This window comes from Microtus pennsylvanicus, chromosome 8 (assembly GCF_037038515.1).
Source record: "Microtus pennsylvanicus isolate mMicPen1 chromosome 8, mMicPen1.hap1, whole genome shotgun sequence".
Taxonomy (NCBI): domain Eukaryota; kingdom Metazoa; phylum Chordata; class Mammalia; order Rodentia; family Cricetidae; genus Microtus; species Microtus pennsylvanicus.
In genome coordinates this window covers 79,146,884-79,172,307 of record NC_134586.1, presented here as the reverse complement: position 1 = coordinate 79,172,307, position 25,424 = coordinate 79,146,884, and the positions used below count along the sequence as shown (strand labels likewise).

Here is a 25,424-nt window from a genome sequence, read left to right as displayed (position 1 = left end):
GTTTATTTCACATAACATTTCTAAAGGAAAAGTTGGTCTTGCCTCTGTGCTATGTAACCAATAAACAATGCTGTATTATATCTACATGGCTTTAGACGGATCTGTACGTGGAATCACACTTTGACCAGTCTGTTTATTAAAATATTCCTTGTCTCCAATGTAAGCTTAAATTTATGCCAGGATCCTGAATATGGACTTAGTGGAGTTATTGTTTCTATTTATTCCTCTTCCTAACGTAGTCACGTTGAATAGAATCTTTCATTGTCTCTTTTAATAGGTGTTCTACTATGTTTTGCTTTCTATTACTGTGATAAAACATTCTGACCAAAAGAAACTAGGGAGGAAAAGATTGTTTGGCTTATGTTTCCCATTTTGGCCCATTACTGAAGAAAGTCAGGGCAAGAACTCAAGGCAGGAACCTGGAAACAGGGATTGAAGCAGTGACTATAGCAAAACACTGCTTTCTCCTTGTAGCTTGTTCAGCTTGAATTTTTTAAAAAATACAACCCAGGATCACCTGACCCAGGGATAGCATCATTCACAGTGGGGTGGTAACTCCTACACCAATCATTAATCAAGAAAATGTCCCACAGACTTCCAACAGACCAACTGATGGGGACATTTCCTCAATTTAAGTTTCCCATTTCTCTCATGTGTCAAGTTGACAAATAATCAGGGTAACTGGTCTATCAAGGATTGATAGCCCAGTCTTCTTGAATGGGATGCAAGAGCCCAAGCTCTGATTGGAATAACTCTGGTGACAGGATTTTGCAGTCAAAAGTCTTAGAAAGTATAATCACTTTCCAGAGGACACCCCTCCACAAATATCCCTTAAATACTTATGGCCAACTTTCAGCTTGCACTAGAGCGTACTATTTGGTCGCTCATTATTAGTTCAGCTCTAGACACAAACACACAACCACTAAGATTCAAAAGTTTCCCAGACTCTCAGGGCTGGTCTAGGTTGTGGTCAGCAGAAGGCTATTTTGGAGATGCTAAGGCTGATGCAAGGCCCATTTCGTTCTGTATTTGAGGAGACTCCAGACACCCTTGCCAAAGGCAGAGATGGTGTGAGGAGGGCTGTTGTGGCCACAGTCTCATCCGCAGGGCGGGAGGCTTGGGGGGGAGGGGGCTCGGGGTTTGGGGCTCCCAGATGCCACTGCCAACTTTGGGCCAATCAGCATGTCCCGGTGTCCCGGGCGCCCTGCCGCTCCGGCCGCGCCTGCCCGGGCCAAGGAGGGGCCAGGCCGCGGGGAGCGGAGCAGGGAGGTGGGGATTCTGGGAGCAGAGCTCATTTCCTCCTCCCGGCCGCCCCTGGCCCGCACCCCATCTCCACGTGCGGCGCCCGGGGCGCGCGGCCGAGCGGCGGAGGATGCTGGGCATGTACGTACCAGACAGGTTCGCCCTGAAGTCGTCCCGGGTCCAGGACGGGATGGGGCTCTACACGGCCCGCCGCGTGCGCAAGGTGGGTGAGCGGCCCGCGCAGGCCGCGCCACGTCCCAGGGCCTGCGGGGAGTGCGGGCCTACAGGGAGCGGGCGTTCTGGTCGCCTTGCGCGGCTGCAGCGTGAAGCTCGCCCGGGCCGCCGTTTCCCGGAGCCCCGCGCCAGGCGGCCTCTGCCTTCATAACAGTCGGTGTGGTCTTACCCCTCACTTCATGGGCCCCGGGCAGCCTGGAGCACAGTACAGGCCCAGGAATCTCACAGAGGAGGTCTTTCGCACTGCCACCCTGGGGTGATAATCTGAATCTTCGGCCTATTTTCTTTGCCCTTTTTAAATTTTATTTTTGACATTGGTTCATCTTCCAGAGCTGTAGAGGCTTGCGATTAGGGCAAGCAGAGGCTGCCCCTCTGTGATGACGCTCTACAGATGTTGCAGAGATGTAGAAGACAGGATACTAAGCACTCCGAATCTTGATTTACAACCTTAGAACTTGGTGGCTTGAGCTATGGTGGATTAGCAGGTGTGAAACGAACCATAGGAGAGGCAGGACAGAAGCACCCAGAGTAAGCAGGGTCAAGGTTCACTGAGCAGGGCCCATGCTTGGCACTTTATCCATATGTGTCATTTGTCTTTACCAGCTCAGCACACTCTGGAGCCAACTCTTAGTGCTCATTTAACAGGTGAGCAGAAGATCTCTAAAGTTAGACATCCTGCCAAGCTAATGCATTAGACTTCAAACCCATGGTTTCTGAATAGAAAGTGTACTGTCTTTTTAGAACACTCTATTATGGAACAACATGCCTTATAACCCTGCCCCTGACACCTTCCCATCTTCTTCCCCTACCCCCTCTCCCCTGCTGTCCAGGCTTTGCTTTGATACTTAGGAAAACAGAGGTTCAGAGGATACCTAGGGAGACCCCAGTCTCTGCCTCTGACACTAAGAGCAAAGACTAGTAGACAGTGCTGGGTTCATAGCCTGACCCACATGAAGTTTCCAGAGCCCGATGGAAAAAACCAAAACAAATATTAACATTTTATCGGTGGCTGTTTGGGAGGGTGTTCAAATGTAAACACACAAAACACAGGAGTTAATACTTCATTTAATTTTGCAATGAATTGGAGAGATGTTGCCAAATGACCAAATGTTAAAATCAACAGTCTTCAAAGCCAAATACACCCATCATCAAATGACTCCCTTGTACTGTTGACAGTCTACTTCTATTTTAGTCTTACAGCCTGAAAAACTCCCAAGTGGACTTTTCTTTAAGGTTTCTGGTATAACTACAATTAGGAACCCTTTCTTGCTCATGAATAGTAGGACACAAGTCATTTGTTCAAAAGTAAGAGTTATTTCATAGTCCTTGTCTTTATTACTCAGGTCTTTTTCAGTAGTTGGACGGTGCCTTTGCTTTTGATGTTTCTGTGTGTTGGTGGAGTACTGCTTGGTGTGGGATGCAATATCTTGAGTCGTAATAAGGCAGCATTGGTAGGCACTCATCTTATGCAGCTAATGGAACTTTTACTGAACACTGACTTTTCACCTAGGTGAAAGTCTTTTAGCATGCTGACCACGCAGAACACTGCTTACAATAACCTAGACTACTTTTGACAGAGTTGTCATTCTAAGATATCTAATCACAATTGTCACTGATGACTTTTAGTCGACTTCTGCTCTTTCCTCCCATAAATACGGGGGACAAAGCTGAAGCCACCCAACAGATTTTAGCTGACTTGTAAGATCAGGCTGAATGTTCTTACATGCCTTTCCCGTTTTACTGTGTCTCAACTTTTATTTTCCAAGTCACTCATGTAAGTCTTACCTGACCACACACATTTCCGGAGGTCTGAGAAGGTGACAGCCGTGATTGGAGCTGTGTTAAGGACCGCCTTTAAAAATGCACATGTTCTTCTAAACAGATTTGGGGATTTACCACATGGGATCATGTGTTGACAACTATAGATGTTGTATCATACTTTTATAATAGGTGTGCTTGTGTAATATGCCTGTTTTACAACATAATTGAAATTCAAGTTATCTGTGGATTTAAAGTTTAGAGACTAGAGTCCAGAATTGGTTTGGGGAAATCTTTCAAGAAATGTCTTATTTGTACATTCCACCGATATATTTGGAATTCCTTTTGCAAAGAGACCTCATACTTCTCTACACTCACCCCTTTGTGAAGCATTTCCTTCCTTCATAATGACTAATTGGAGTGAGTTTCATCATGTCCTGGCCCTGTAATGATACACCCCTTGCAAATGTACTGATCAGTGTTTTACTTTGTTTGCAGGTAGCATTGATTCTTGATTATTTAACAGTTATACATTAAAGCTTGGGTGTGTTCCTTTAACCTGGGGAAGAGAAACTGTGTTTTGAAGTAGGAAAGAGTAGATACTAATTCATTCCAAACAATGACATTTTAAAGAACGTCATAAGTGCTCTAGTTGACACGTTATCGTGGTAAAAGTGAGCACACCTTATTTGGCACATTATCCTGGTAAAGGTGAGCTCACCTGAGGCCTAGAGATGTACAGCTGCTTCTCAGGTTCCCATGCCTCCCACTGTACCAGCTGTCACTCCCTGTTTTTCATAAGTCAGACACTTTTTTTCTGATGAAAAATGTTAATGAAAATAATTTTAATGCCCAGTTTGTAAAAATAGAATGAAAATTTAAAAAGTAAAGTTGAAAGTGTGCAGTTTAGAAGAAAATACATGATAATCAAAACCAAACTAACCAACCAAACAAAAACAACAATAAAAAAACCCAAAGAGAAAAGAAAAGCAAGCAGAAGAATGATGCCCATGTTCATATAGAAAGATTAGATTTTGTGTAATAATGTATTTTGCTAATTAGTTTTAGAAGGTGACCCCTTTAAGACCAAAGGATTTTTATCTGGCTGAAACTGCCAGGTGATGTGTATTTCATTTTCTGATGGCTGATGGTAACTCACTGGTCTGGAAATAGAATCACTGCAGTGACACTGTCTCCTTGTTTATACAGTCAGGTCTCGCCATGGGGACCCATCAAGGCCTTATGTTTACTGCTCTTACAGATTTTTCAAGGTACACCATAGCTCAACTTAAACTGACATTTTCTAAACTTTGTATTTTGCTTTTTTGATGATAACAGCTAGTAATAATTAAATGTTTTGTTTATAATTTAATAGAGTTTAACTAATGAAATATTTATGAAGCTGTTGCAATGGGAACTGTCCTTGCCACTGGAGACAGAGGGTGAATGACAGAGATAGCAGTCAAGAATGCTTTTCTCAGTCCTTACTCAGGCCATGTGGCAAACCCTGCTTTGAAGGTGATGGAACTGATGCTGGGGAAAGCTCTGTCCCACACTAATGTTCTCAGAACGTGAACTCAGGTCCTGCTACACATGAGCTGGGCATTTCTAATGTGAAATTTGAAATGTTCCAAAATTGTATCATTTTGAGTCTGCATGATACCACACATGGAACATACTACAAATAGCCAGGCATACTAATGGTTGCATGAAATTATCTTCAGTAGTCCTCATTGTCCGCTATGTTCAGCGAGTCCGGTTTTATCCCAGGCTTTTTCAGACCCAGGCCAGCTGGCCTTGGTGAAATCCCAATAGAACATCCCCATTGTCTCAGTGTGTGGGTGCACCCCTTGCGGTCCTGAGTTCCTTGCTCGTGCTCTCTCTCCTTCTGCTCCTGATTTGGACCTTGAGATTTCTGTCTGGTGCTCCAATGTGGGTCTCTGTCTCCTTTCCTCGCCTGATGAAGCTTAATAAAACCGGACTCGCTGAACATAGCAGATAGTGAGGACGACTGAGAACTCAAGAACAATGGCAATGGGTTTTTGATCCTACTGCACGTACTGGCTTTGTGGGAGCCTAGGCAGTTTGGATGCTCACCTTACTAGACCTGGATGGAGGTGGGTGGTCCTTGGACTTCCCACAGGGCAGGGAACCCTGATTGCTCTTTGGGCTGACGAGGGAGGGGGACTTGATTGCAGGAGGGGGAAGGAAATGGGAGGCGGTGGCGGGGAAGAGACAGAAATCTTTAATAAATAAATAAATAAATATAAAAAAGAATAAAAAATAAATGTAGGAATTGAGAGTTATATATTTCCTTTTCAATGCTTCTTTTTAATTTGTTCTGGCGGTTTTGGTATGCTTCATATTCATTTATTTCTGAGAATTCAAAAAATATTCCTTCTTGATTTCTTTGATGTGTTTTATTGCATTGTGGTCACATAAAATACATGATTCTATAAATTTAAAAAAATAAAAAAAAGAAATTATTTTCAGACAATGTGTAAAGTGTATATGAAACATATGAATTCTCTATTTCGATTTGGGTTTATCTCAACTTATTTATATATTTATCTGTTTATATATCTGTAGCTACGTAGTAACCTTCCCTCAAATCTGGAAACTAGAACACATTTGGCTTCTCACAGTTAAGATCAGGAATACTCAATGTGTACTCTTTCTATCAAAGAGGTGTTTTTTTCCCCCCGTAATCATAAAATGTTAAGTTTACAAATGCAGATTCAAATACACTCAAAAACAAAGATTATTTTACAAAAATAGGAAGAGAATATGTGCAGTCCGTCCTGAACCTTTCTTGGTCAGCAATAGCGCTGTAGGTAGTTTTGCTATTTTGAGTTTTGATAATATAATTATTTCATCAGTGGTCTTTTTTAGTAGACCATGTTAATTGTGTAAAGTAATGGGTTTTATTGTGTTTTTTTCCATCAATGGATACCATATACTTGGACCTTACTCAATCTCGTGGTCCTTTCTAGTCCCCCATCTTCTCCAAGTGATCTTCTTTCTTTTTCCCAAATAAATCTGCCTCTACTTCAATGTCTTAGTTTTTTTTCCAATTTTTTTTTCTTTGGCTCACCAATTATATTTTAAACAGTAAAAATAAACATTTGTGATTGATATTTATAGTTTTGGTTTTTCTTTGTTTTGAGGATAAAAACAAAATCGACTTATGGAAAGAATTTATTTTGGCCTACAGTTCCAAAGATAGAGTCCATAATGTTGGCAGGCAACCCGAGCAGGAGACTTAGAGACACACACAGAAAGCAGAGAAAGTAAACTGGAAGTGGAATAAGACTATATATTCTCAAAACCTCATGTACTTTCTACAGCATATCTACACCTTTTATAGGTCTGACACTTCCTCAAACAGTGCCACTAGCTGGAGACCATGTGTTCAAATACCAAGCCTATAGGTGATATTTTTAATTCAAACTCTCACCTTCCACTCCCTGGCCATATAGGCTCATGGCCATCTCATGATGCAAAAGGCATTTAACTCATTGTTAGATTTCGTATATTATTAACAGTCTCAACATTGTTCAACAAGCAAAAAGCCTCAAGTTTCTTCTGAATCTCAAAGCATCTTCTTAAGTGTGGCTACCTGCTAAATAAAAAAAGTTACATATGTCCAACATACAATATCAGAGAATATAAGTTCCTATTATAAAAAAGAATAATTAGGGTATAATGAGATAACACTGGACCAAAACAAGACCAAAATGCAGCAGAGCAAACACCAAATCCTGTAGCTCCACTGCCTAAGACTTCAGTTTCAAAGGGGTTAGATGGCTCCATCCCCTCGAGCTCTGCTGCCTGCAATATACATCTCTTTTTGGGCTGGTTCCACTCCCTGTGTGTAGCTCTTGGTAGATACCTCATGGCTCTATCATTGACAACATGTTATCTCTATGGAAACTCAGGCTTAACCTTCATGCCTTTATGCAATGGCATCTTAGGGCCCCCTGTGTTCTCAGGACCTTCTTGAAGTGGTTTTACCCTTGTTATACATCACCTAGTCTTAGTAGCTCTTTGAAACCACAGAGGTAGAATCCCTGACTCCTTACTCTTGCATTTTGTAGATCTCCAAAGCCATTCCTCCATAGATAACCATGCCATGTCGGGTTGCCTTTGTAGGGTAGACACTAGCTTTCCCCTTAAGCCTTCTGTTAGTAGTAGCTGTGATATATTGAAGCAGTTGCTTTCTGGGAATAAGCAACCTTTTAGTCCTTTCCCTTTCACCAATTAGAGACTCAATTGGATGGGATCTTGACCTGAGGCCATCTTTCCCTTCTAATGTAGAGCAAGTCTCTCCTCAATGGTCCTAATCTCTTTTAACAACTACAGCCTCTTTTCCAGCACATGCAGTGGGCACCATAAATCTTCCTAGGGCTATTTTTTCCCTCTAAGCTCTATTTGGTATTCTTTTTCTCTACTTGATCTTTTCATTGTAGACGTGAATAAGCATGACCAGTAATGATCATGCCACCGACTCATTAGCATACTGTCTTGGTATGCCCCCACCAAATAATTAGTCCTTTCAAATTTAACCCTGGGCAAGTTTTCAGGGCATGGACAGAGAGCATTCATATTCTTTACTAAAATATCAGAAATGGCCTCCAGTCAAGGGGTTTCAGAGGAAACCTCATGAGGCAGGCCACTACTGTATGTATTTCTCTAGTATCACCATCGTTCTCCATTACTAGAGGGTGTCCATCTCTGATCCCAGTGCTCAACTGCTATTCCAGCTCTAAGTTCCAGAGTATTTATCCTGGTTCATTTTAATCAATGGACTTTTGCGGTTTTTCTTATTAAACCAGGTATGCAATATTCTGTTTGAATCTGTGTGTGAAAGTTTCTCTCCTTATACTTTGAATTGATTAAATGACTTTCAATGTTTTTTCTTTGTTTTTATATTTAGTGAACATTTTCTCAAGGTCTCATTTGATTGTTTATATTGGTTGGTGCTTTGTGTCTTACAGATAACATTCTAATTTAGCTGCTGGAAATCTTGCCAGCTCTATTGATTTATCTCTAAAGTTCAGAGAGTTTATTAGAGTTTGTCTAGGCTCTGATGCCACTTTGTCCGGAGTGAATTACTCTTACGTCACCTAGCAAACGAGGTGTGACTCTGATGTCATTTAACATAGAAGTGAGTGCTCCAAGTTCACCTAATACAAATGAATTCCTCTGACATCACCTTACCTAGTATGGAGGTGACTCTGATTTCATGATACAAGAGTGAGTGCTGAGCATGACAGTACCTCTGAAGTCACTTGGTGTGGTAATGAATGAGACCATTTGATTTACAGAGGCAGATTTATCTTCAGCTTTCGAAACTGTCTTCCCAGTTACTGTCTTCCAACCTACTTTTTAAATATCCTCTGAACTATATAGATTGGAGCTGCCCTTGAACTATTCTCCAGAAATCTTAATCTCACCTCTTTGTTTTCCTTTGAGATACGTCTTTAATTTGATTCCTCTTTCTCCCCATGTTTCAATACACTTTCTAAAAATATCCAATTGTGAAATCATGTTTTTTAATTATTAAACGTTTTCATTAATGGTGATGGGCAGATGGATGAATGGACAAAGTACTAGAAAAGTAGAATTAGATCTTCAATGCCTGCATACAAAAGCTGGGACTTTGCCATTCACTTGTCATCCAGAGTCCGGGAGACTGGGGATAGGGGTCCATGGTCCAAGCAGGCAGTGGGACTAGACAAATTGGTGAGCTCTGGATTCCCTGAGAGACCTTCACTAAATAAATTGGAAAGCAGTTGAGGAAGACACCCATTGTCAACCTCTGGCCTTCACAGACATGCACACACATGTATGTGCTCTCACACAGGTACACCCACACACATAGGAATGTGCATACATACATGCACCTACACTATAAACCAATCCGCATTCAAGTAAGCTTTTATTAAAAAAGTCTTTTGAGTTTCTGTATTTCAATGTCTTTAAGTTTCATTAGAAAATCCATGCATAATCTTTTTATTTATTATAATTAGTTTTCTTTTTTGCTGTGTGGGATGGGGCAGGCCTTCAAGCATACAAAGTAGGTCCTCACTCACTAGCTGTATCTCTAGCCCTTAGTATTTCTGCAGCTGTGGGTTCCATCTGCAGACAAGTTGGTTTGCCTTTCTTAACACCCTGACTTTGGTCTTATTTTTTTCAGTTTGATTTCACTCTGTCTAGCAAGTGGATCTTGTTCATTTAGACAATTTTTGTCCGTTCTGCAGGTGGCAGTAGGCTGTTGAGTCCCATCAGTCAACTCTTTGGCCTCCGTGGACTTTCTGGCACATCATGGGCAGATGCCTACTGCATGTCTGACTTTGAAGTTCTTTTCCTAACTCTTTAGTTTTCAGTGACTGGCACAGGCCTTCTTCCTACCTGTCTTCTTGCTTGTTAGCCGCATGCTGGTTCTGGTTCTTTCCAACTCTTGTTAGCCTCATGCTGGTTCTTTTCAACGTTACTGTTACACGTTGCTTGTAGATGCTAATACAGGTGTTTTGCTGAGAAAATCAAGTGTGTAAGAAAGGGGAGCAGAAAAAAAATACACTGCTTTCTGCTGTGATATTTCTCTATACTTATGCCTATGTCTATGTCTGTCTGTGTATCTGTGTATCATTTCTGTGTACCTCCACCATCCCTTATTCACAACTCTGTACTGCTCCTTTCACTAGTATTTTATATGATACACTTACGGTGCAGAATGAAGAGTTATGGACACCATAGAATTTCTTCCCCTGATGCCTACAATAGCAACTGTGAATAGTAGTTGTGCCTAGATTCCAGGTGGGGAGAAAGAGATAATAATGGAGCCATTGGATAGACTTTGCAGTTTAACTTCAATTCAATTAAGAACTTCTGAGATAGTCCCACAGGATGTCTTCATTTAGGTCATTAGTTCTCTCACCCAGGTAGATTTTTTTAAACCTGGTTACATTAATATTCATAACAAGGCCAAAGTTTTAATAGTAAGGTGAACTGATTTAGGGGGCATTTAGACTCTGTCTTACATTCACAAGGAGAGATTGGGTGATCTTCCCATTGAACTGGAGGCATAATTATATTATAAAAGCATATTTGTGCACAGTACTTTAACAGTGAGACATAATCATGTTCTAAAGGAGACTTTAAACTCCTGTGAAAAAACTATCATTAGTTCAGATATATATGCTTCAACTTCAGATTTGTTCTGAAGTTATAATTTACATCTTCTTCACATACGTGTTTATTTATGAACTAAATAATACACAGTACTTCAAATATTATTTTAATGTTTGACAAAACAGTAATTTCCAAATGCCTTTTGATACCAGCCCATAGTCACTTTATTCCAGTTGTCTCTAATTTTATTTTTAATAACTGCTTATTTGTGAACCAAGATCTGATCAGGGACCACATACTCTTTCTGGATAATTTTTTAGGGTGAAAAGCTTACTTTCCAGCTCCAAAAAGCTGGACTTGGCCTACCACCCACAACACACCAAGTTACAGAGGGGTAATGGGAAAAAGCAGAGGGAGAAGATGGGCCACATTAGCAAGAGGAATGAATAAGGGGGTGTAAATGACACAAGGCTGTCTCGGGCTGCTGCCATGGGGTTTAGGTTTAAACAGAGGGCAGGAAACATGCATAATGGTACCATCTTAGTGAGGTGTGGTCCTAAAGTTTGTTATTCTCTAGGTCTAATCTGTCCTGCAAGGTAGTTCTTTAGACTGTTACCTTGTTTGTCTGTTAACCCCTGAGGTGCATCCTCATCCAGAGACAGGTTTCGCTCTTCTTGGTGTTTAAAGTGAGTTGAGACAAAATTTAAGGACAATAGCGTTCCTATATGCTTTCTGCTAAAGAGAGTACAAACACAAAGCAAAGACAGGGAAGCTGGACTTTCTTTATGGTTTTAGTTATCTTGTAAACCCAAGAGAGGAACAGGACTTTTTAGTAAAAACAGCTTCTCGGTGTCTTCTTCAATACTACAATGGTTGTATCTCTTCTATCACACACACACATACCTGGATAAACAGGTATGTAAAGTTGGAGGCCATCTTGGGGTACATGAGACTACATCTTAAAACACATGTACACACATGAACAAATATAATTGTCCCTTAATATTTATTACATATGGCTTGATAAGTTTCCACACTTATCACTTATGGACCATACCTCACAACTGACTCAGCAAGGTCAACACCTCACAGTCGGTACACTCAGAATCTACACCTCTCAGTCAGTACACCCAGAGTCCACACCTCACAGTTGGTACACCCAGAGTCTGCACCTCACAGTCAGTACACTCAGAGTCCACACCTCACAGTCAGTACACTCAGAGTCTACACCTCACAGTCGGTACACCCAGAGTCCACACCTCACAGTCAGTACACCCAGAGTCTACACCTCACAGTCAGTACACCCAGAGTCTACACCTCACAGTCGGTACACCCAGAGTCTTCACCTCACAGTCAGTACACTCAGAGTCTACACCTCACAGTCAGTACACCCAGAGTCCACACCTCACAGTCAGTACACTCAGAGTCTACACCTCACAGTCAGTACACTCAGAGTCTACACCTCACAGTCAGTACACTCAGAGTCTACACCTCACAGTCAGTACACCCAGAGTCCACACCTCACAGTCAGTACACACAGAGTCTACACCTCACAGTCAGTACACTCAGAGTCTACACCTCACAGTCAGTACACCCAGAGTCCACACCTCACAGTCAGTACACACAGAGTCTACACCTCACAGTCAGTACACTCAGAGTCTACACCTCACAGTCAGTACACACAGAGTCTACACCTCACAGTCAGTACACTCAGAATCTACACCTCACAGTCAGTACAATCAGAGTCTGCACCTCACAGTCAGTACACTCAGAGTCAACACCTCATAGTCGGTACACTCAGAGTCTGCACCTCACAGTCAGTACACTCAGAGTCAACACCTCACAGTCGGTACACTCAGAGTCTACACCTCACAGTCGGTACACCCAGAGTCTACACCTCACAGTCAGTACACTCAGAGTCTACACCTCACAGTCAGTACACCCAGAGTCTACACCTCACAGTCGGTACACCCAGAGTCTACACCTCACAGTCAGTACACTCAGAGTCAACACCTCACAGTCAGTACACCCAGAGTCTACACCTCACAGTCAGTACACTCAGAGTCTACACCTCACAGTCAGTACACTCAGAGTCTGCACTTCACAGTCGGTAAACTCAGAGTCTGCACCTCACAGTCAGTACACTCAGAGTCTACACCTCACAGTCAGTACACCCAGAGTCTACACCGCACAGTCGGTACACTCAGAGTCCACACCTCACAGTCAGTACACACAGAGTCTACACCTCACAGTCAGTACACTCAGAGTCTGCACTTCACAGTCGGTAAACTCAGAGTCCACACCTCACAGTCAGTACACTCAGAGTCTACACCTCACAGTCTGTACACTCAGAGTCCACACCTCACAGTCAGTACACACAGAGTCTACACCTCACAGTCAGTACACTCAGAGTCTACACCTCACAATCAGTACACCCAGAGTCTACACCGCACAGTCGGTACACTCAGAGTCTGCACCTCACAGTCAGTACACTCAGAGTTTACACCTCACAGTCAGTACACTCAGAGTCTACACCTCACAGTCAGTACACTCAGAGTCTACACCTCACAGTCAGTACACCCAGAGTCCACACCTCACAGTCAGTACACACAGAGTCTACACCTCACAGTCGGTACACCCAGAGTCTACACCTCACAGTCAGTACACTCAGAGTCTGCACTTCACAGTCGGTAAACTCAGAGTCTATACCTTACAGTCGGTACACTCAGTCTGCACCTCACAGTCGGTGCACTCGGAGTCTGCACCTCACAATCTACACCTCACTGTTGGTGTACCCAGACTCTACACCTCACATTCAGTATACCCAGAGTCTAGACCTTACAGTTGGTACACCCAGAGTCTATACCTTACAGTTGGTACACCCAGAGTCTATACCTTACAGTTGGTACACCCAGAGTCTATACCTTACAGTTGCTACACTCAGAGTCCACACCTCACAGTCGGTACACTCATAATCCACACCTCACAGTAGGTACACCCAGAGTCTGCACCTCACAGCCAGTACACCCAGAGTCTACACCTTACAGTCGGTACACTCAGTCTGCACCTCACAGTCGGTACACTCATAATCCACACCTCACAGTAGGTACACTCATAATCCACACCTCACAGTAGGTACACTCAGAGTCTACACCTCACAGCTGGTATACCCAGAGTCTACACCTCACAGCTGCTATACCCAGAGTCTACACTTCACAGTTGGTACCTCACAGTTGGTACACTCAGAATCTACACCTCAAGTCAGTACACCCAGAGTCTACACCTCATAGTCGGTACACTCAGAGTCTACACCTCACAGTCAGTACACCCGGAGTCTACACCTCACAGTCAGTACACCCAGAGTCTACACCTCACAGTCAGTACACCCAGAGTCTACACCTCACAGTCAGTACACCCAGAGTCTACACCTCACAGTCGGTACACCCAGAGTCTACACCTCATAGTCGGTGCACTCAGAGTTTACACCTCACAGTCTACACCTCACAGTTGATACACTTCAGAGTCTATGCCACACAGGTGACAGATAAGGACTTCATGTTATACACTTGATCTTTTTCTTATGGTTTATAAGGCCTCTACTTGTGCTTCTCATCAGGGTATCCATCAGAATTCTGTCCTCTACATTTGATTTCCAGAGACAGGTTTTAACAAAGTGTAGGACTCAGCATTTGTAACAACTGCGCTAATGATTCTCATGCAGTAGGCTTCAAAGCACACATTTTGATACTACCTTCTCAAAGTATGACCACCAAGCTGCTGCAAAGATTGACAGGCAAATTTAAATTTTATTTATGAACAGCCTTCCTCTGAGAATGGTAAGCATATTTCTTTCTTGTGCAAAATAGGATGGATTTATGATTTTTATGGAAACTAGGTGATATTCTGGCTGGTGGGCTTGTCTCTCAAGTCAGGCAACACTCGTGGTTTTCATTTTAACCCCTGCTAAAGGCTTTGAGGAAGATGGACACATAGAGTACGGTCTTCAGATGTCAGAATTTGAAAGCAGAGAGGTTTAACCCTTTTATGTTGACTTCTGTGTTGTGTGTTGAAGCTTTTAAACTAAAGCAGATTAAACTGTATTTGAAAAACATAGAGACATTTTGTATTAGCTTTGTAGTTTGTTTATATAGTTAATATTTTATAAAGTGAAGAGGTGGATGAAAAAGATTCTAGGTGATAAATTGGTTTATTTTAGTAGCTGATTATTACATTGATGCTTTTACAATGTAATTTTTGCTCTATAGGGTGAAAAATTTGGACCCTTTGCTGGAGAGAAGCGAATGCCTGAAGACTTGGATGAAAATATGGACTACCGACTGATGTGGGAGGTAAGGTATGGTTGTTAAACATCAGGGATTTTTCCCCCTTTATATGGTACTATGGTATGATACTGAAATAAGGCCATTGAATCAATATTGGTCTGAGTTGAGTTTTATGTCCTGAAACGTCTTATTGCTTTATTGTTTTAATGATTTATTTTTTAAACTGTGTGTGTGTGTGTGTGTGTGTGTGTGTATGTGTGTGTGTGTACATGTGAGTGCAGGAGGCTGTAGAGTCCAGAAGAGGGTGTCAGATCCTCTGGAGCTGGAGTTACAGGTGGTGATAAACAACCTGACCCTTGACAGAGCAGCATGGGCTGTGGCGTCATCTTGCCAGACCTGGAATGTCTTCATGAAGGTCAACATTACAAATGTTAGACTGCTGCAATAGTCTTCTACACAATTCTTTTAGAACTCTGAAATTTAACTATTGTCCCCCAAAATGGTAAAGAATGTTTGGATTTCAAAGTGAACATGCACTGAATTTAGAATTGGATTTTTGTAAATGAAATTGGGCTTTTCTTTTAACCTTTATTTCCAGATTGCTGTTCTAATGATATAGAAGTAACTTTACATTCCTTGTTTAATGCACACTTCACACTTAAGCTATACTTACCTTTGGAGTGTACATGTAGGAACTAGGGTGTTGTAAACTGCTTTTACCATATAAAGTTTCTTTTCTGTGGGATTTGCATATGTGAATGTATCTTATTTATTATGCAGATTTCTTATCCTAGTTTTAATTACTTTTTGGCTTGTATTGATTAGAAGAAGGGCCTAAGGATTAGAACTAGGGAAACAGAGGCTTGGAGATAGTCAAAAGGGAAATTCGAAGACCTCAGCAGCAAGAATTCTATTAGGTGGGCAAGAGCTGAAGCTTGTGTAGATGGGTTGAAAGGTAGAGGTTGTAAGTCAAAAAATGTGTTTTTGTTTTGTATTGGTTTGCATTTGAGATAGAGTTTCATACATCTAAGGCTGCCTTGTAGCACATAAAAAGATTTATTTCAAGGTTTAAATCATGCAGTTGTGAGAATCTGAAACGTGTGGTGCTGTGATGTAAATGAGAATGACCCCCATTGGATCAGATGTTTGAATACTTGGTTCCAGGTTGGTGCCACTGTTTGGGTAGGCTTAGGAGGTGTGTCCTCCTGAAGGAAGTCTGTTACTTATAGTGGAATTTAAGGTTTTAGAAGCCATGTACGATTTCAAGTTTTCTCTCTACTTTCAGCTTGTTGTACAAGATGTGAGATTTTAGTGGTTTTTGTTACTATGTCTGCCATCTGCTGTCAAGATTCCCTGCCATGATGCACTCTTTCCTTCTGGAACTGTAAGCCCCTCTACCCCAAACCCTTCTTTCTGTCATTTGCCTTGATCATGATGTAGCATCACAGTAATAGAAAAGTAATTAACACAGAAGGTGAGGCGACAGGCTGGAAACTCGGATGAAAGCTAATGATTTGTCTAAGGCAGTGTGCTTTTGGAAACCTGCCATCATTCTCTTAAAGCAATGGACCAGTCCAGTGAGAATCTCACATATTATGATGGGTAATCTCTTTGATTTAAAGTGAACTTAATGTACAGAATATCAAGGTTAGTCTTTGGTTCATTCATGTAGTACTGCAACTAGCTGTTGACATATAAATCCATGATAACATGTTGTCTGCAATCAAAGCATACATATAAGCATCCTACTATTACTGACAGTGTTGGTGACATTACAGTTGTGAGAAAAAGAATTTTAAAAGGTTTCTGTAGCACAAGGGTCAAGAGCAGAAACTAGGAGTGGCCTGTACTGTAATCCAAGTGGAAAATGTTTTTGATGCTGTGGTTATTTAGCAGACTGTTTTAATTTTTTATTTTTAGGAACCTAAGATGTTTTTATGGCTTCTACCATGTTTCCATAGGCAGTTCATTCTTTTGCCATAAGATTTTCAGAAATTAAATGTTATGTAACAAAGGGGCCCCAGCCCACCACCCAAAGAAAAGCCTATAAATTCTTAAAAATGGTAATATTTAACAAGTTGGTAATGGCTTTTGCTGTTTGTTGTCTGGAAATTTTTGTGGTGAAACCAGTGTTCTACACAGTCAGCGCATTGTGAAGCAGATAGTGACTGGAATTTTTCTCTGGAAAGGAAATTTTGAGAAAGTAAGCATAGGGCTTTGTTTCTCCATTATATGTGATGTTTTGGCAGCAGATCATTGACTCCTATGATTCTTTGGTGTCTTTACTATTTTGCTTTCACTCAATAGTACCCCCAGTGCTCTTACTCTGCCACTCACAGAATTTGATGTATTTTGTTGTTGATGTTAAGTGTCACATGGTGGCTGATATATCATCTTTATTTTACTTTGTAGTTAATGCTTTGAATGAGGTACGGTTTGGAAGGTGTAAAGAATAAAGCACTGGTTGCTTCAGGTTCTCCCAGGGAAGTTGAACTTAGTTCTCTCCTCATCCTTCCCTTCCCTTCTTTTCTCCCCCTTCTCCCTTTGTCATTACTAATTTATTTGTTGAGAGTTTTACATTTTATATAATATATTCTGGTCATACCTATCTGTCAGCTCTCTTATCCCCTTTCAACTCCATTCTCCCTTCTCCCTCTCTCCAGGTTTTCATCCTACTTCCTAATCTTTTTGAATATAACCATGACTGCCCGAGAAGGAATGGGCCTTGGAGTTATCCACAGGTGTGTGAATGGCTCACCACTGGTCATATCACTGAGACACTGACTTCTCTTGCCCAGCAGTCCTCACCTACTATTAGCTCTCCTAGACAGGCATGGGCCCTTGAGCCCCTCCTCCACCTATGACTGAATATTGATGGACTGTTGAGGGAGGACCAAGCAGTTTCTTGTAGTAATATGGAGCCGCCGCTCCATATTACTAAAAATGGCGCCCACGTGATGGACTAAACCCACTTAAAAAACCTGAGAAGGCTTAAAAATAAGGGAGAGAGTTTAACACAGATTTTTGCTGTTTGTTGGTGGCGTGCTGTAGAGAGATTTCCTGATTCGGCGACAGCAGCAGAAAAAACGCTGTGTCATTTTAAAGCACAGCTCCTTGGGGCTGTGCTGCCAGTGCAAACTCTGGCTTTAAAGCATTTCAATGGATTTTATGGGACTGGATGTTTCTGTTCCCGCTTGGGATAGGAAGAAGAGTGCTCTGAGACCGTGCTGATGGCTCTCAGCGCTCCCCGCCTGCACCTGGGCAGATGGCCGAATCAGGCTTAGGCAGGCGGAAGAGCATGGTGGATTCCTGACAGAGACATGTTTTCAGACTGCGCAGTGCTCTGTGTGTCAGATTTGGACGTAACTTGGATGAAAAGAATTTCTGTGCTGCATGCTCAGTCTCAGAATTAAAGTGCTGAGTGCTGCTCCTACCTGGTGGCCCCAGAGCTAGCACAATGGTACGTCCTCCATTTTGAAATTTTCCCGACTCAGCTTTAGCTGCAAAACCCTGCAGCTCATTAAGAGGTCCTGCCACAAAACACTTAAACAGTGTTGACGAAAAGCTGAACACATGCTTTTCGGTTTTAAGCCGTAGCAGGAAAAAAGCTGTGCCGTTTAAAAATGCCGGCTTTCTGGGCTGTCCTGCCAGGGCAAACTCTGACTATTTGAGGCAGGAGGGCCGGCTACCGAGAGAGGATTTGAGTGTTATCTGTTGTAGCTTGCTGGCTGTCAGGGACCTTGAAACGCCATAGAGGTGTGGCTATAAACATGGCTGCAGCCAGCACCTCAGCCGTGAGGCTGAAAAGCTAAGGAATGGACTGGATCTAGCTGGCAAAGCCACGCCTTTAGTCCTACTGATATTGCTTGGTAAATTAAAGACTCATGTGGTCAGAAAAAGAGAGATAAACAGTAAAGAGAGATTCAAAGACAGAGAAAATTTCTGAATGGTTTAAAGTGTGTTAAAAATATATGCAAGCTGAAAGTTGAAGTTCTTAAAGCAAAAAACAAAAAAAGGAAGCGAGTTGTTGTGTGTCCTAGTACACACCTTTAATCCCAACACTTGGGAGGCAGAGGGAGATAGACCTCTGTGACTTCAAGGTGTGGTAGCACACGCCTTTAATCCCAGTGCCTAGAAGGCAGAGACAAACAGATCTCTGTGAGTTCAAGGTGTAGTAGTGTACACCTTTAATCCCAATGCCTGGGAGGCAGAGACAGGCGGATCTCCGAGAGTTCAAAGACAACCTGGTCTACAGATATACGCTCAAAAAGCAAAAAGTTAACCTAGGAATGTCACAGCCTAGATTCTTAAGCGCCTAGTGATTTAAAGGTGCAAATCAAAAGTGCTCCTGGATAGTAAAAAATTGTAGATTCACAATAGGACAGATTCAGACCACTAAATGAGTCACACTGTTGGATGAATGTACGTAGGCTTGGGAGAGAAAAGAAAAAGAATATAGAGAATAAAGTTAATGGTTTTTAAAAAAAAAGGTAAAGTCTTTAAAGAGACAGAGTACAGATAGTTAAGAGATTAAGAGAAATAAAGAAAAAAAGCCACGTAAAAATGGAAAATTCACAGAGAGTCTGGATTCTTTGTATTATTGTGTTTTCTTTAAAATTTTTGACTGTGAAGGAGCTAAGTACAGAGAGACATTTCATTATATGGGCTGCCAAGTGGAACCAAAACGGATATCATGAGGGTATGATTTCAGAATTTGGGTCTAAGGACATGATGCTTTGGAAAGGAGTTTCTTATTTTGTTTTCACCGAGGATGAGACCCTGTTCATTTCTTCTATTCCGATTTGGTATGATGGACCACGTCCTCCTGAAGGTTTGCTGTGAACATCTTCAGAAAATTGCTTTGCTCAACTGCCAACTGAGATGAAACTAGCACACAGGTTATACCATGAAAGACCTAATTAACGACGCCCCCATTCAGCAGGAAGCAGTTTGGAGAGAAATAACTGCGCCCATATTCCCAAAAATTGTTTATAAATGTTCTTTTACATTTAAAGGGGGAAATGATATAGATATGAATAATTTGCATTGGTGTGGATTTTAAGGTCAATTTTGTTATATGTATAAGTGTTTCTGATTTTGATTAAGGTATTGTGATTGTGTAGTACATTTAAATATGTACTGTATAATTAAGAAATATAGGTTGTTAATGGATAATCATTGATAACAGTAAAGCTTGTAGTCATGTTAGTTAGATTTTCTAGATATATAGAGATATATTTTAGATAGACATTCTTCATGTCTTTCAAAGATTACAGAATAGTACATTTAATGTTTTAATAACTGAGGACTTTTCATGACAATGAGACACTCTGCTCCTGGCAGCACCAATCTACTTCAAGAAGAAGATGGGCATCGAAGAGGATCCTTATGGAGTTTGATAGCCATTTGGGCAAGAAACTGCTCTTGCCTGGACTATTGCATAAACTGGACACAGAGAACCCACAGAGAGAGGACTACTGAACTTGCCTAAGGTGAGATGATCTTTCGGGGTTCCTGATTCATGAAAGAGTCTGCGAGACATTCTGCAGGACACAACAGATAGTGACTGAACTGACTTTGAAATTTCCTGCTTTGTGGAAATGTCTGCTGCAAACTATGGGCCTGTAGTCTGAAGATGGATGCCCCAACGGTACAGAGGAACTTTGGGTGACTGTCCAGGCAGCGAGATGTCTCTGTCATTTCTAGAGTTTTAAAAGTTGGTTTTTTCTTGTTTGCTTAGGTACTATTGTATCTTTCTGGAGTCTTTGATGGAGTTAAGAATAGTTAGTTATAATTATAGTTTTCCTTAGTTATGATAAAGATTATTGTAACTTTTACTTGATAACTGTTTTGTTATATGTAATTTTGCTATGTTAAAGTTAAAGCCTTTTTTTTTTGTTTAAACCGAAAAAGGGGAAATGATGGAGGAAGGTCATTGGTTAAATACAAAGAAACTGCTTGGTCCTCCCTCATTGGTTAGAAGATAGGTGGGAGGAGTAAACAGAACAGAACACTGGGAGGAAGAGGAAGTGAGGTCAGACTCCGCAGCTCTCCTCTCCGGAGCAGACGCTTCAGAGAGACGCTAAGCCCCGCTCCCAGGCAGACACACGCAATGAAGCTCTGACCCAGGATGGACTTAGACTAGAATCTTCCCGGTAAGACCGGTGCTATATAGATGATAAGAAATGGGCTAGTCCAGGTGCGAGAGTTAGCCTAGAAGAGGCTGGGTAGAAATGAGCCAAGCGGTGTTTAAATGAATACAGTGTCTGTGTAATTATTTCGGGTAAAGCTAGCCGGGCAGGCGGCTGGGGTATTGGGGACCCAGCCCCGCCGCCGCTCCTTATTACCATAGACTGTCTTGTGTCAACTCTTTGCAGGCAATAATAGCTGCTGTGAATTTGTGATTGCCACAGCCTTGCCATGCCCTTAAGACAGAGTCTCATTGCCCACTTCCCATTGACTGTATTCTTTCTACCCCTTCTTCTACAATGTGCCTTAAGAACTGACTTGGGTGTCTCATTTAAGGCCGAAAATTCTCCAGTCACTTGTTTTTAGCCCTGCCTTGATCAATCATAAATGTTTGCATTAACTGCTGTTCACTGGAAATACAAGCGTTATTGATTAAGAAAAAGTAGTGCTAGTGTGGGCCATAAACATTAATATCTAGAAAGGATCTTGACAACATGTCCATTTAGTCTGCTAAAGTAGTAATTTCATCTCTAGTGTGTGTGACCCCAAATATCAGTCTTTGACCAGATCCACAGTACTGGGCATGAATTCCTTCCAGTGGAGCAGGGCACTAATTCAATCAACAATCAACTGGTTATCTCCATAGCAGTGCGCCACTATTATACCAGTTTGCTGGAAAAGTGGATATTACATCATGCTATGTCCAAAGTGAGAAAAACCATTGCTGACTTTTCTCCTCAAGCTGCCAGCACAGCAACTGCTGGCACTATGAAAGCTAACCAGCAGGGAGGAAGCTTCTAGTATAGTTCCAGCATCGTTTTACTGTTTTGTAACCAAGATGCATGTGTTTTCATCAGCAGGCTCTTACTGATCAGTTCTGATGGTCAGCTTAGAAGAATGGTACTAGTAGGTCTTACTTTAGGATACCATGGGATTTTCTGGCCAATAATTTCTATGGAGATATCCCATACCTGACACTGGGATTAATAACACATGGCTTCTGAGACTGGCATTATGTACTTATGTATGGTGCTTCTGTTGAGGCTACTCCCTTTCCTTTTCCCTCCTATTTCCTTCTCTCCCCCTTTCTCTTCTTCTCCCCTCCTCTACCTTCTCTCTTCCCCTCCCCTTCTCTCTTTTGCTTGTCCTCATCTGGTATCCATTTGGTTTGCCAGCTAGTTCCTACTTTTCCAGTTGTGCTGTTGGCAGGAGGAGGAATTTTTGTCAGCGATAGATCTTCTGAGGGAACATTAAAAAACAAAAGCATGCAAACAACCAAACAGAAACATAAGCAGAGAACACCTTTTGAACCTCATAGCTTTCCTGCTCTCCCTAGTGTAATTCTCTCCATGATTGTAGTGCGTGAGCTGCATCAGAACCTAGAGTTACACTTGACATAGACTTTTACTCCTTCAGGGTTGACAATGCCAGCATCCAGACAGAGCAGAGAGAAAGAACGACTAGACCTTTTTACTGAGTCTGTTCTGGAATCCTTGATTATTCTCAAAGGGAGATAAAAGAATAACTTTCCCAGCGGGAGAAATCAGCCAGTTATTGAAAATATGTCTAATATTTATGCTGCTTCCTGTAGCCACCATGCTGCTCCTAGATGATCAATCCTACTTATATTGTAGCTAGGACCTATGAACCAGGTGCTGGTGAGAGTATCTAGAAATAATACCCTGACAAGACAGCATGAGACACAGTTCTTTCTCAATTTATGTTTTATTGTGCTTATGGTGCTGATGATGCTCACGGGCAAGGAAGACGCCCCTGGTGGTCATTTTATATCAAAGCATCGGAGGCATTACTCATTTTGCCTACTGACACATAACAGTTTCTATCAGCATGCACAGTAAGTACGTAAAGGGATTTTGTGAGCCATGGGGAATGCTGGCATTGCTGGGAGCTCTTCTTCCCTCTTGGGATACAACTTGGGATTTAAGATGCCCACTGCTTCTGAGCATTTCCTAGCATTTCAGCCTTTTGCTGTAATGGCTACCAGGATTTGAACTTCTTTCTGTCCTTAATGCTTATTGAAGGCTTCTGATTTTTACATTTATTTTAAGTAAAGTGTATCCCCAGAAGAATGTTGCTTTCCTTGGGCTTTAGGCCAGCTGTCAGACCTGGGGTTATAGCCATGCTTGACCACAGATGTTTCCCTTGAACAGTTTGGCGGTCTGTGCCCAGTTGTCTGCATTGTAGCCTTTCCTGCACTTAATTAGGGGTTCTTTTGCCAGGTGGCTTAGAGTTATGACTGTATTTCCTTTCATTTTATTTTCTTAGACTCATCCTTAAGACTAAAACACATCATATGCTATTGCCAAAGCTCTTGGTAGTGCTTTTTTAAATCTCCACCATTCATTTCTATGATACATTTTTAGATACTTCATACCACAGTTCAGTCCCTCTCTCTAGCACATACCTCGAAAGAGTTTGTGTATTTCACTTCCTCTTGCCCTTGAGCATTATGCAGATGTTCTGAAGCACGCTTTGTAGCATCCACCATGTTTGTCTTTCCAATAGCTCAGATATGCTGGCTTTGGGGTTTCCCCTCCCTTTCCAAAAGACATCTGGCTGTGCCTGCAGGAGTTTGGTGTCAAAATGCTTCTGTTGAGTCCTTAAAGCTTTATATCTTGCTTTGGCGTTTCCAGCACCATTTACTCTCGAGGTTTGCATCTGTGCTGAGATCACACAGGGCTCTGTGTATCCCTCTCCTCTCTGTGCCCCACTCACACTCTGCTCATGTTTGCCCCCCAGCCTTCCGAACCACTTACGATACAGTTGAATGTCTAGTGGTGATTTCTTATGCACAGAAGAGATGTATCCTTGGTCTGTAACCTTGGGTGGGCCCTCTAGGGAAGGAATACTTTCATTGTGTACCCAATCAAAAGCTCATGTCCAGATTTTACTAGAATCAGGTGAGAAAGAAAGAGTCAAGTGAGATATGCACATCTGAGTGTTATTTTATAGGAAAAAAATTCTTTTACTTAGATTCAGATTAATTTTTGTTATTATATCATCATACTTAATAAATGTGTCAATTCACGGAACATTAGAAACAAAGCAAATAAATTTTAAACTTCAATTTTGAAAAAGTACCAATCTCTTATAAAGAATCAATCCAGCTATAAAACAGTTATGTACAAAGTGCTATGAAGCAATCTGCTTTGCCTTTGGGAAACTGAGTAGACAGAGGAGGAGAAATCCTGCTTCCTGCCTGCAGTCCCACTGAGCTAGGATGGCCTCACATTCCTAGATACTGATGGCAGAGATGTAGCGAGTAATGACGAAAAGAGAGGAAGAATATTTCATCATCATGTTGTGAAGAACAGGATGTAAATGTCCCATGACCACGAGTTCATCCTCCTTTTACTGATACGAACTTTAGACTTATACAGAGGAAGAATAGGTGCAGGAGCAAGAAATATCCATAGTTAGCAATCATGGTCACGGTGTACTTTTGCCCACCATTGTCTCAAATCAGGTCATTGCAAGGTGGTCCCTTAAATTGTTAAACTGTCAATCATGTCATCCCCGAGAGTACCCATCTGTTTCTATGTTCTGCTCCACCATGTAGTCTGCCTACATTAGATGGCTGTTATCACCTTACAGTGTTCTGTTTCTCTCATCAAAGATGACTATGGGTTTACGACACTGTGCCTTCAGTAAAATGAAAAAGAGGTTAGGTAGACAGGCACACTAGTACTTTTCACGGCATGAGGGAACACAGGACAGTGCTGACAAAATGGTGGCAGAAGTGGAGAGTTTTCACTGTTAGTTTCCCGTGGGTCACTGGTTTTTTTGTTTTGATTTTAGAAAAATCAGCCTTCCATTAAGGACTCTTAAAATTTGACATTCTCTTATTTTTCTAAAGCCAATACTTGAAGGAGCAGTGAGGAAAAACCTTTCTTTTCTTAAGCCCAAGGTCATTGGAATTGCCAGAGTTATTAATAATTACTGTCCCTACCACCCATATAATATAAAATGCAGCATGTTAAAGTGGTTTAATTTTACTTATTTTAGTCTGCAGACAAGAGTCAGTATTATTTTATTATAACTATTGAGTAAATAATATTTTCAAAATATTCTTGTTCAAATATTTGAGGTTCATGAATGTTTTGTACAGATTACTGACTTGCTATAGTTATCGCATTATTTTGGAATAATGGTGCTCACCTGGAGATGTGAGCCCCATGGTATAACTGATGGGTTTCCTATTAATAACAGTATAGACTGCTTTTGGAACGTCATTCTCAGTCTCTAGTTAGCACCTCTCACAATGAGGATGGTCCCTACTTGGTCTCTTTTCTCTGTCATTGGTTCTTCTCCATGAGGATCACAGAGGAGCCAGATGAAGAGGAAAATCTCTATGTTATTAATGAGTAGGTAATAACTTTGAAGTATGCGGCTCTAGAAAAGTTTACTTAGAGCATGTGACTGAGCCCCCGGCTCAGAGTGCGAATGCTGTACTATTTCTTACATCTTGTTCTTAGAACCACCTGTGGCAAGAAATAAGCCTGCAGAGTGAATTCTGAGTGTGTTTCCTAACCATCTTTCCGGAGACTCAGTCACAGGCTATAA

General features: G+C 41.6%; 1 protein-coding gene across 1 annotated transcript in view; it reads left to right on the top strand.

Moving 5' to 3' along the window:
* Window positions 1–1,242: 1,242 nt before the first annotated feature.
* Window positions 1,243–25,424, top strand: part of Prdm5 (PR/SET domain 5) — a 169,930-nt gene continuing 145,748 nt past the window's right edge. The window contains exons 1-2 of the mRNA XM_075983930.1: window positions 1,243–1,465; window positions 14,634–14,717. Coding sequence (XP_075840045.1) covers window positions 1,373–1,465; window positions 14,634–14,717 — 177 coding nt within the window. The 5' untranslated portion in view covers window positions 1,243–1,372. The remainder of the gene's footprint in view (window positions 1,466–14,633; window positions 14,718–25,424) is intronic.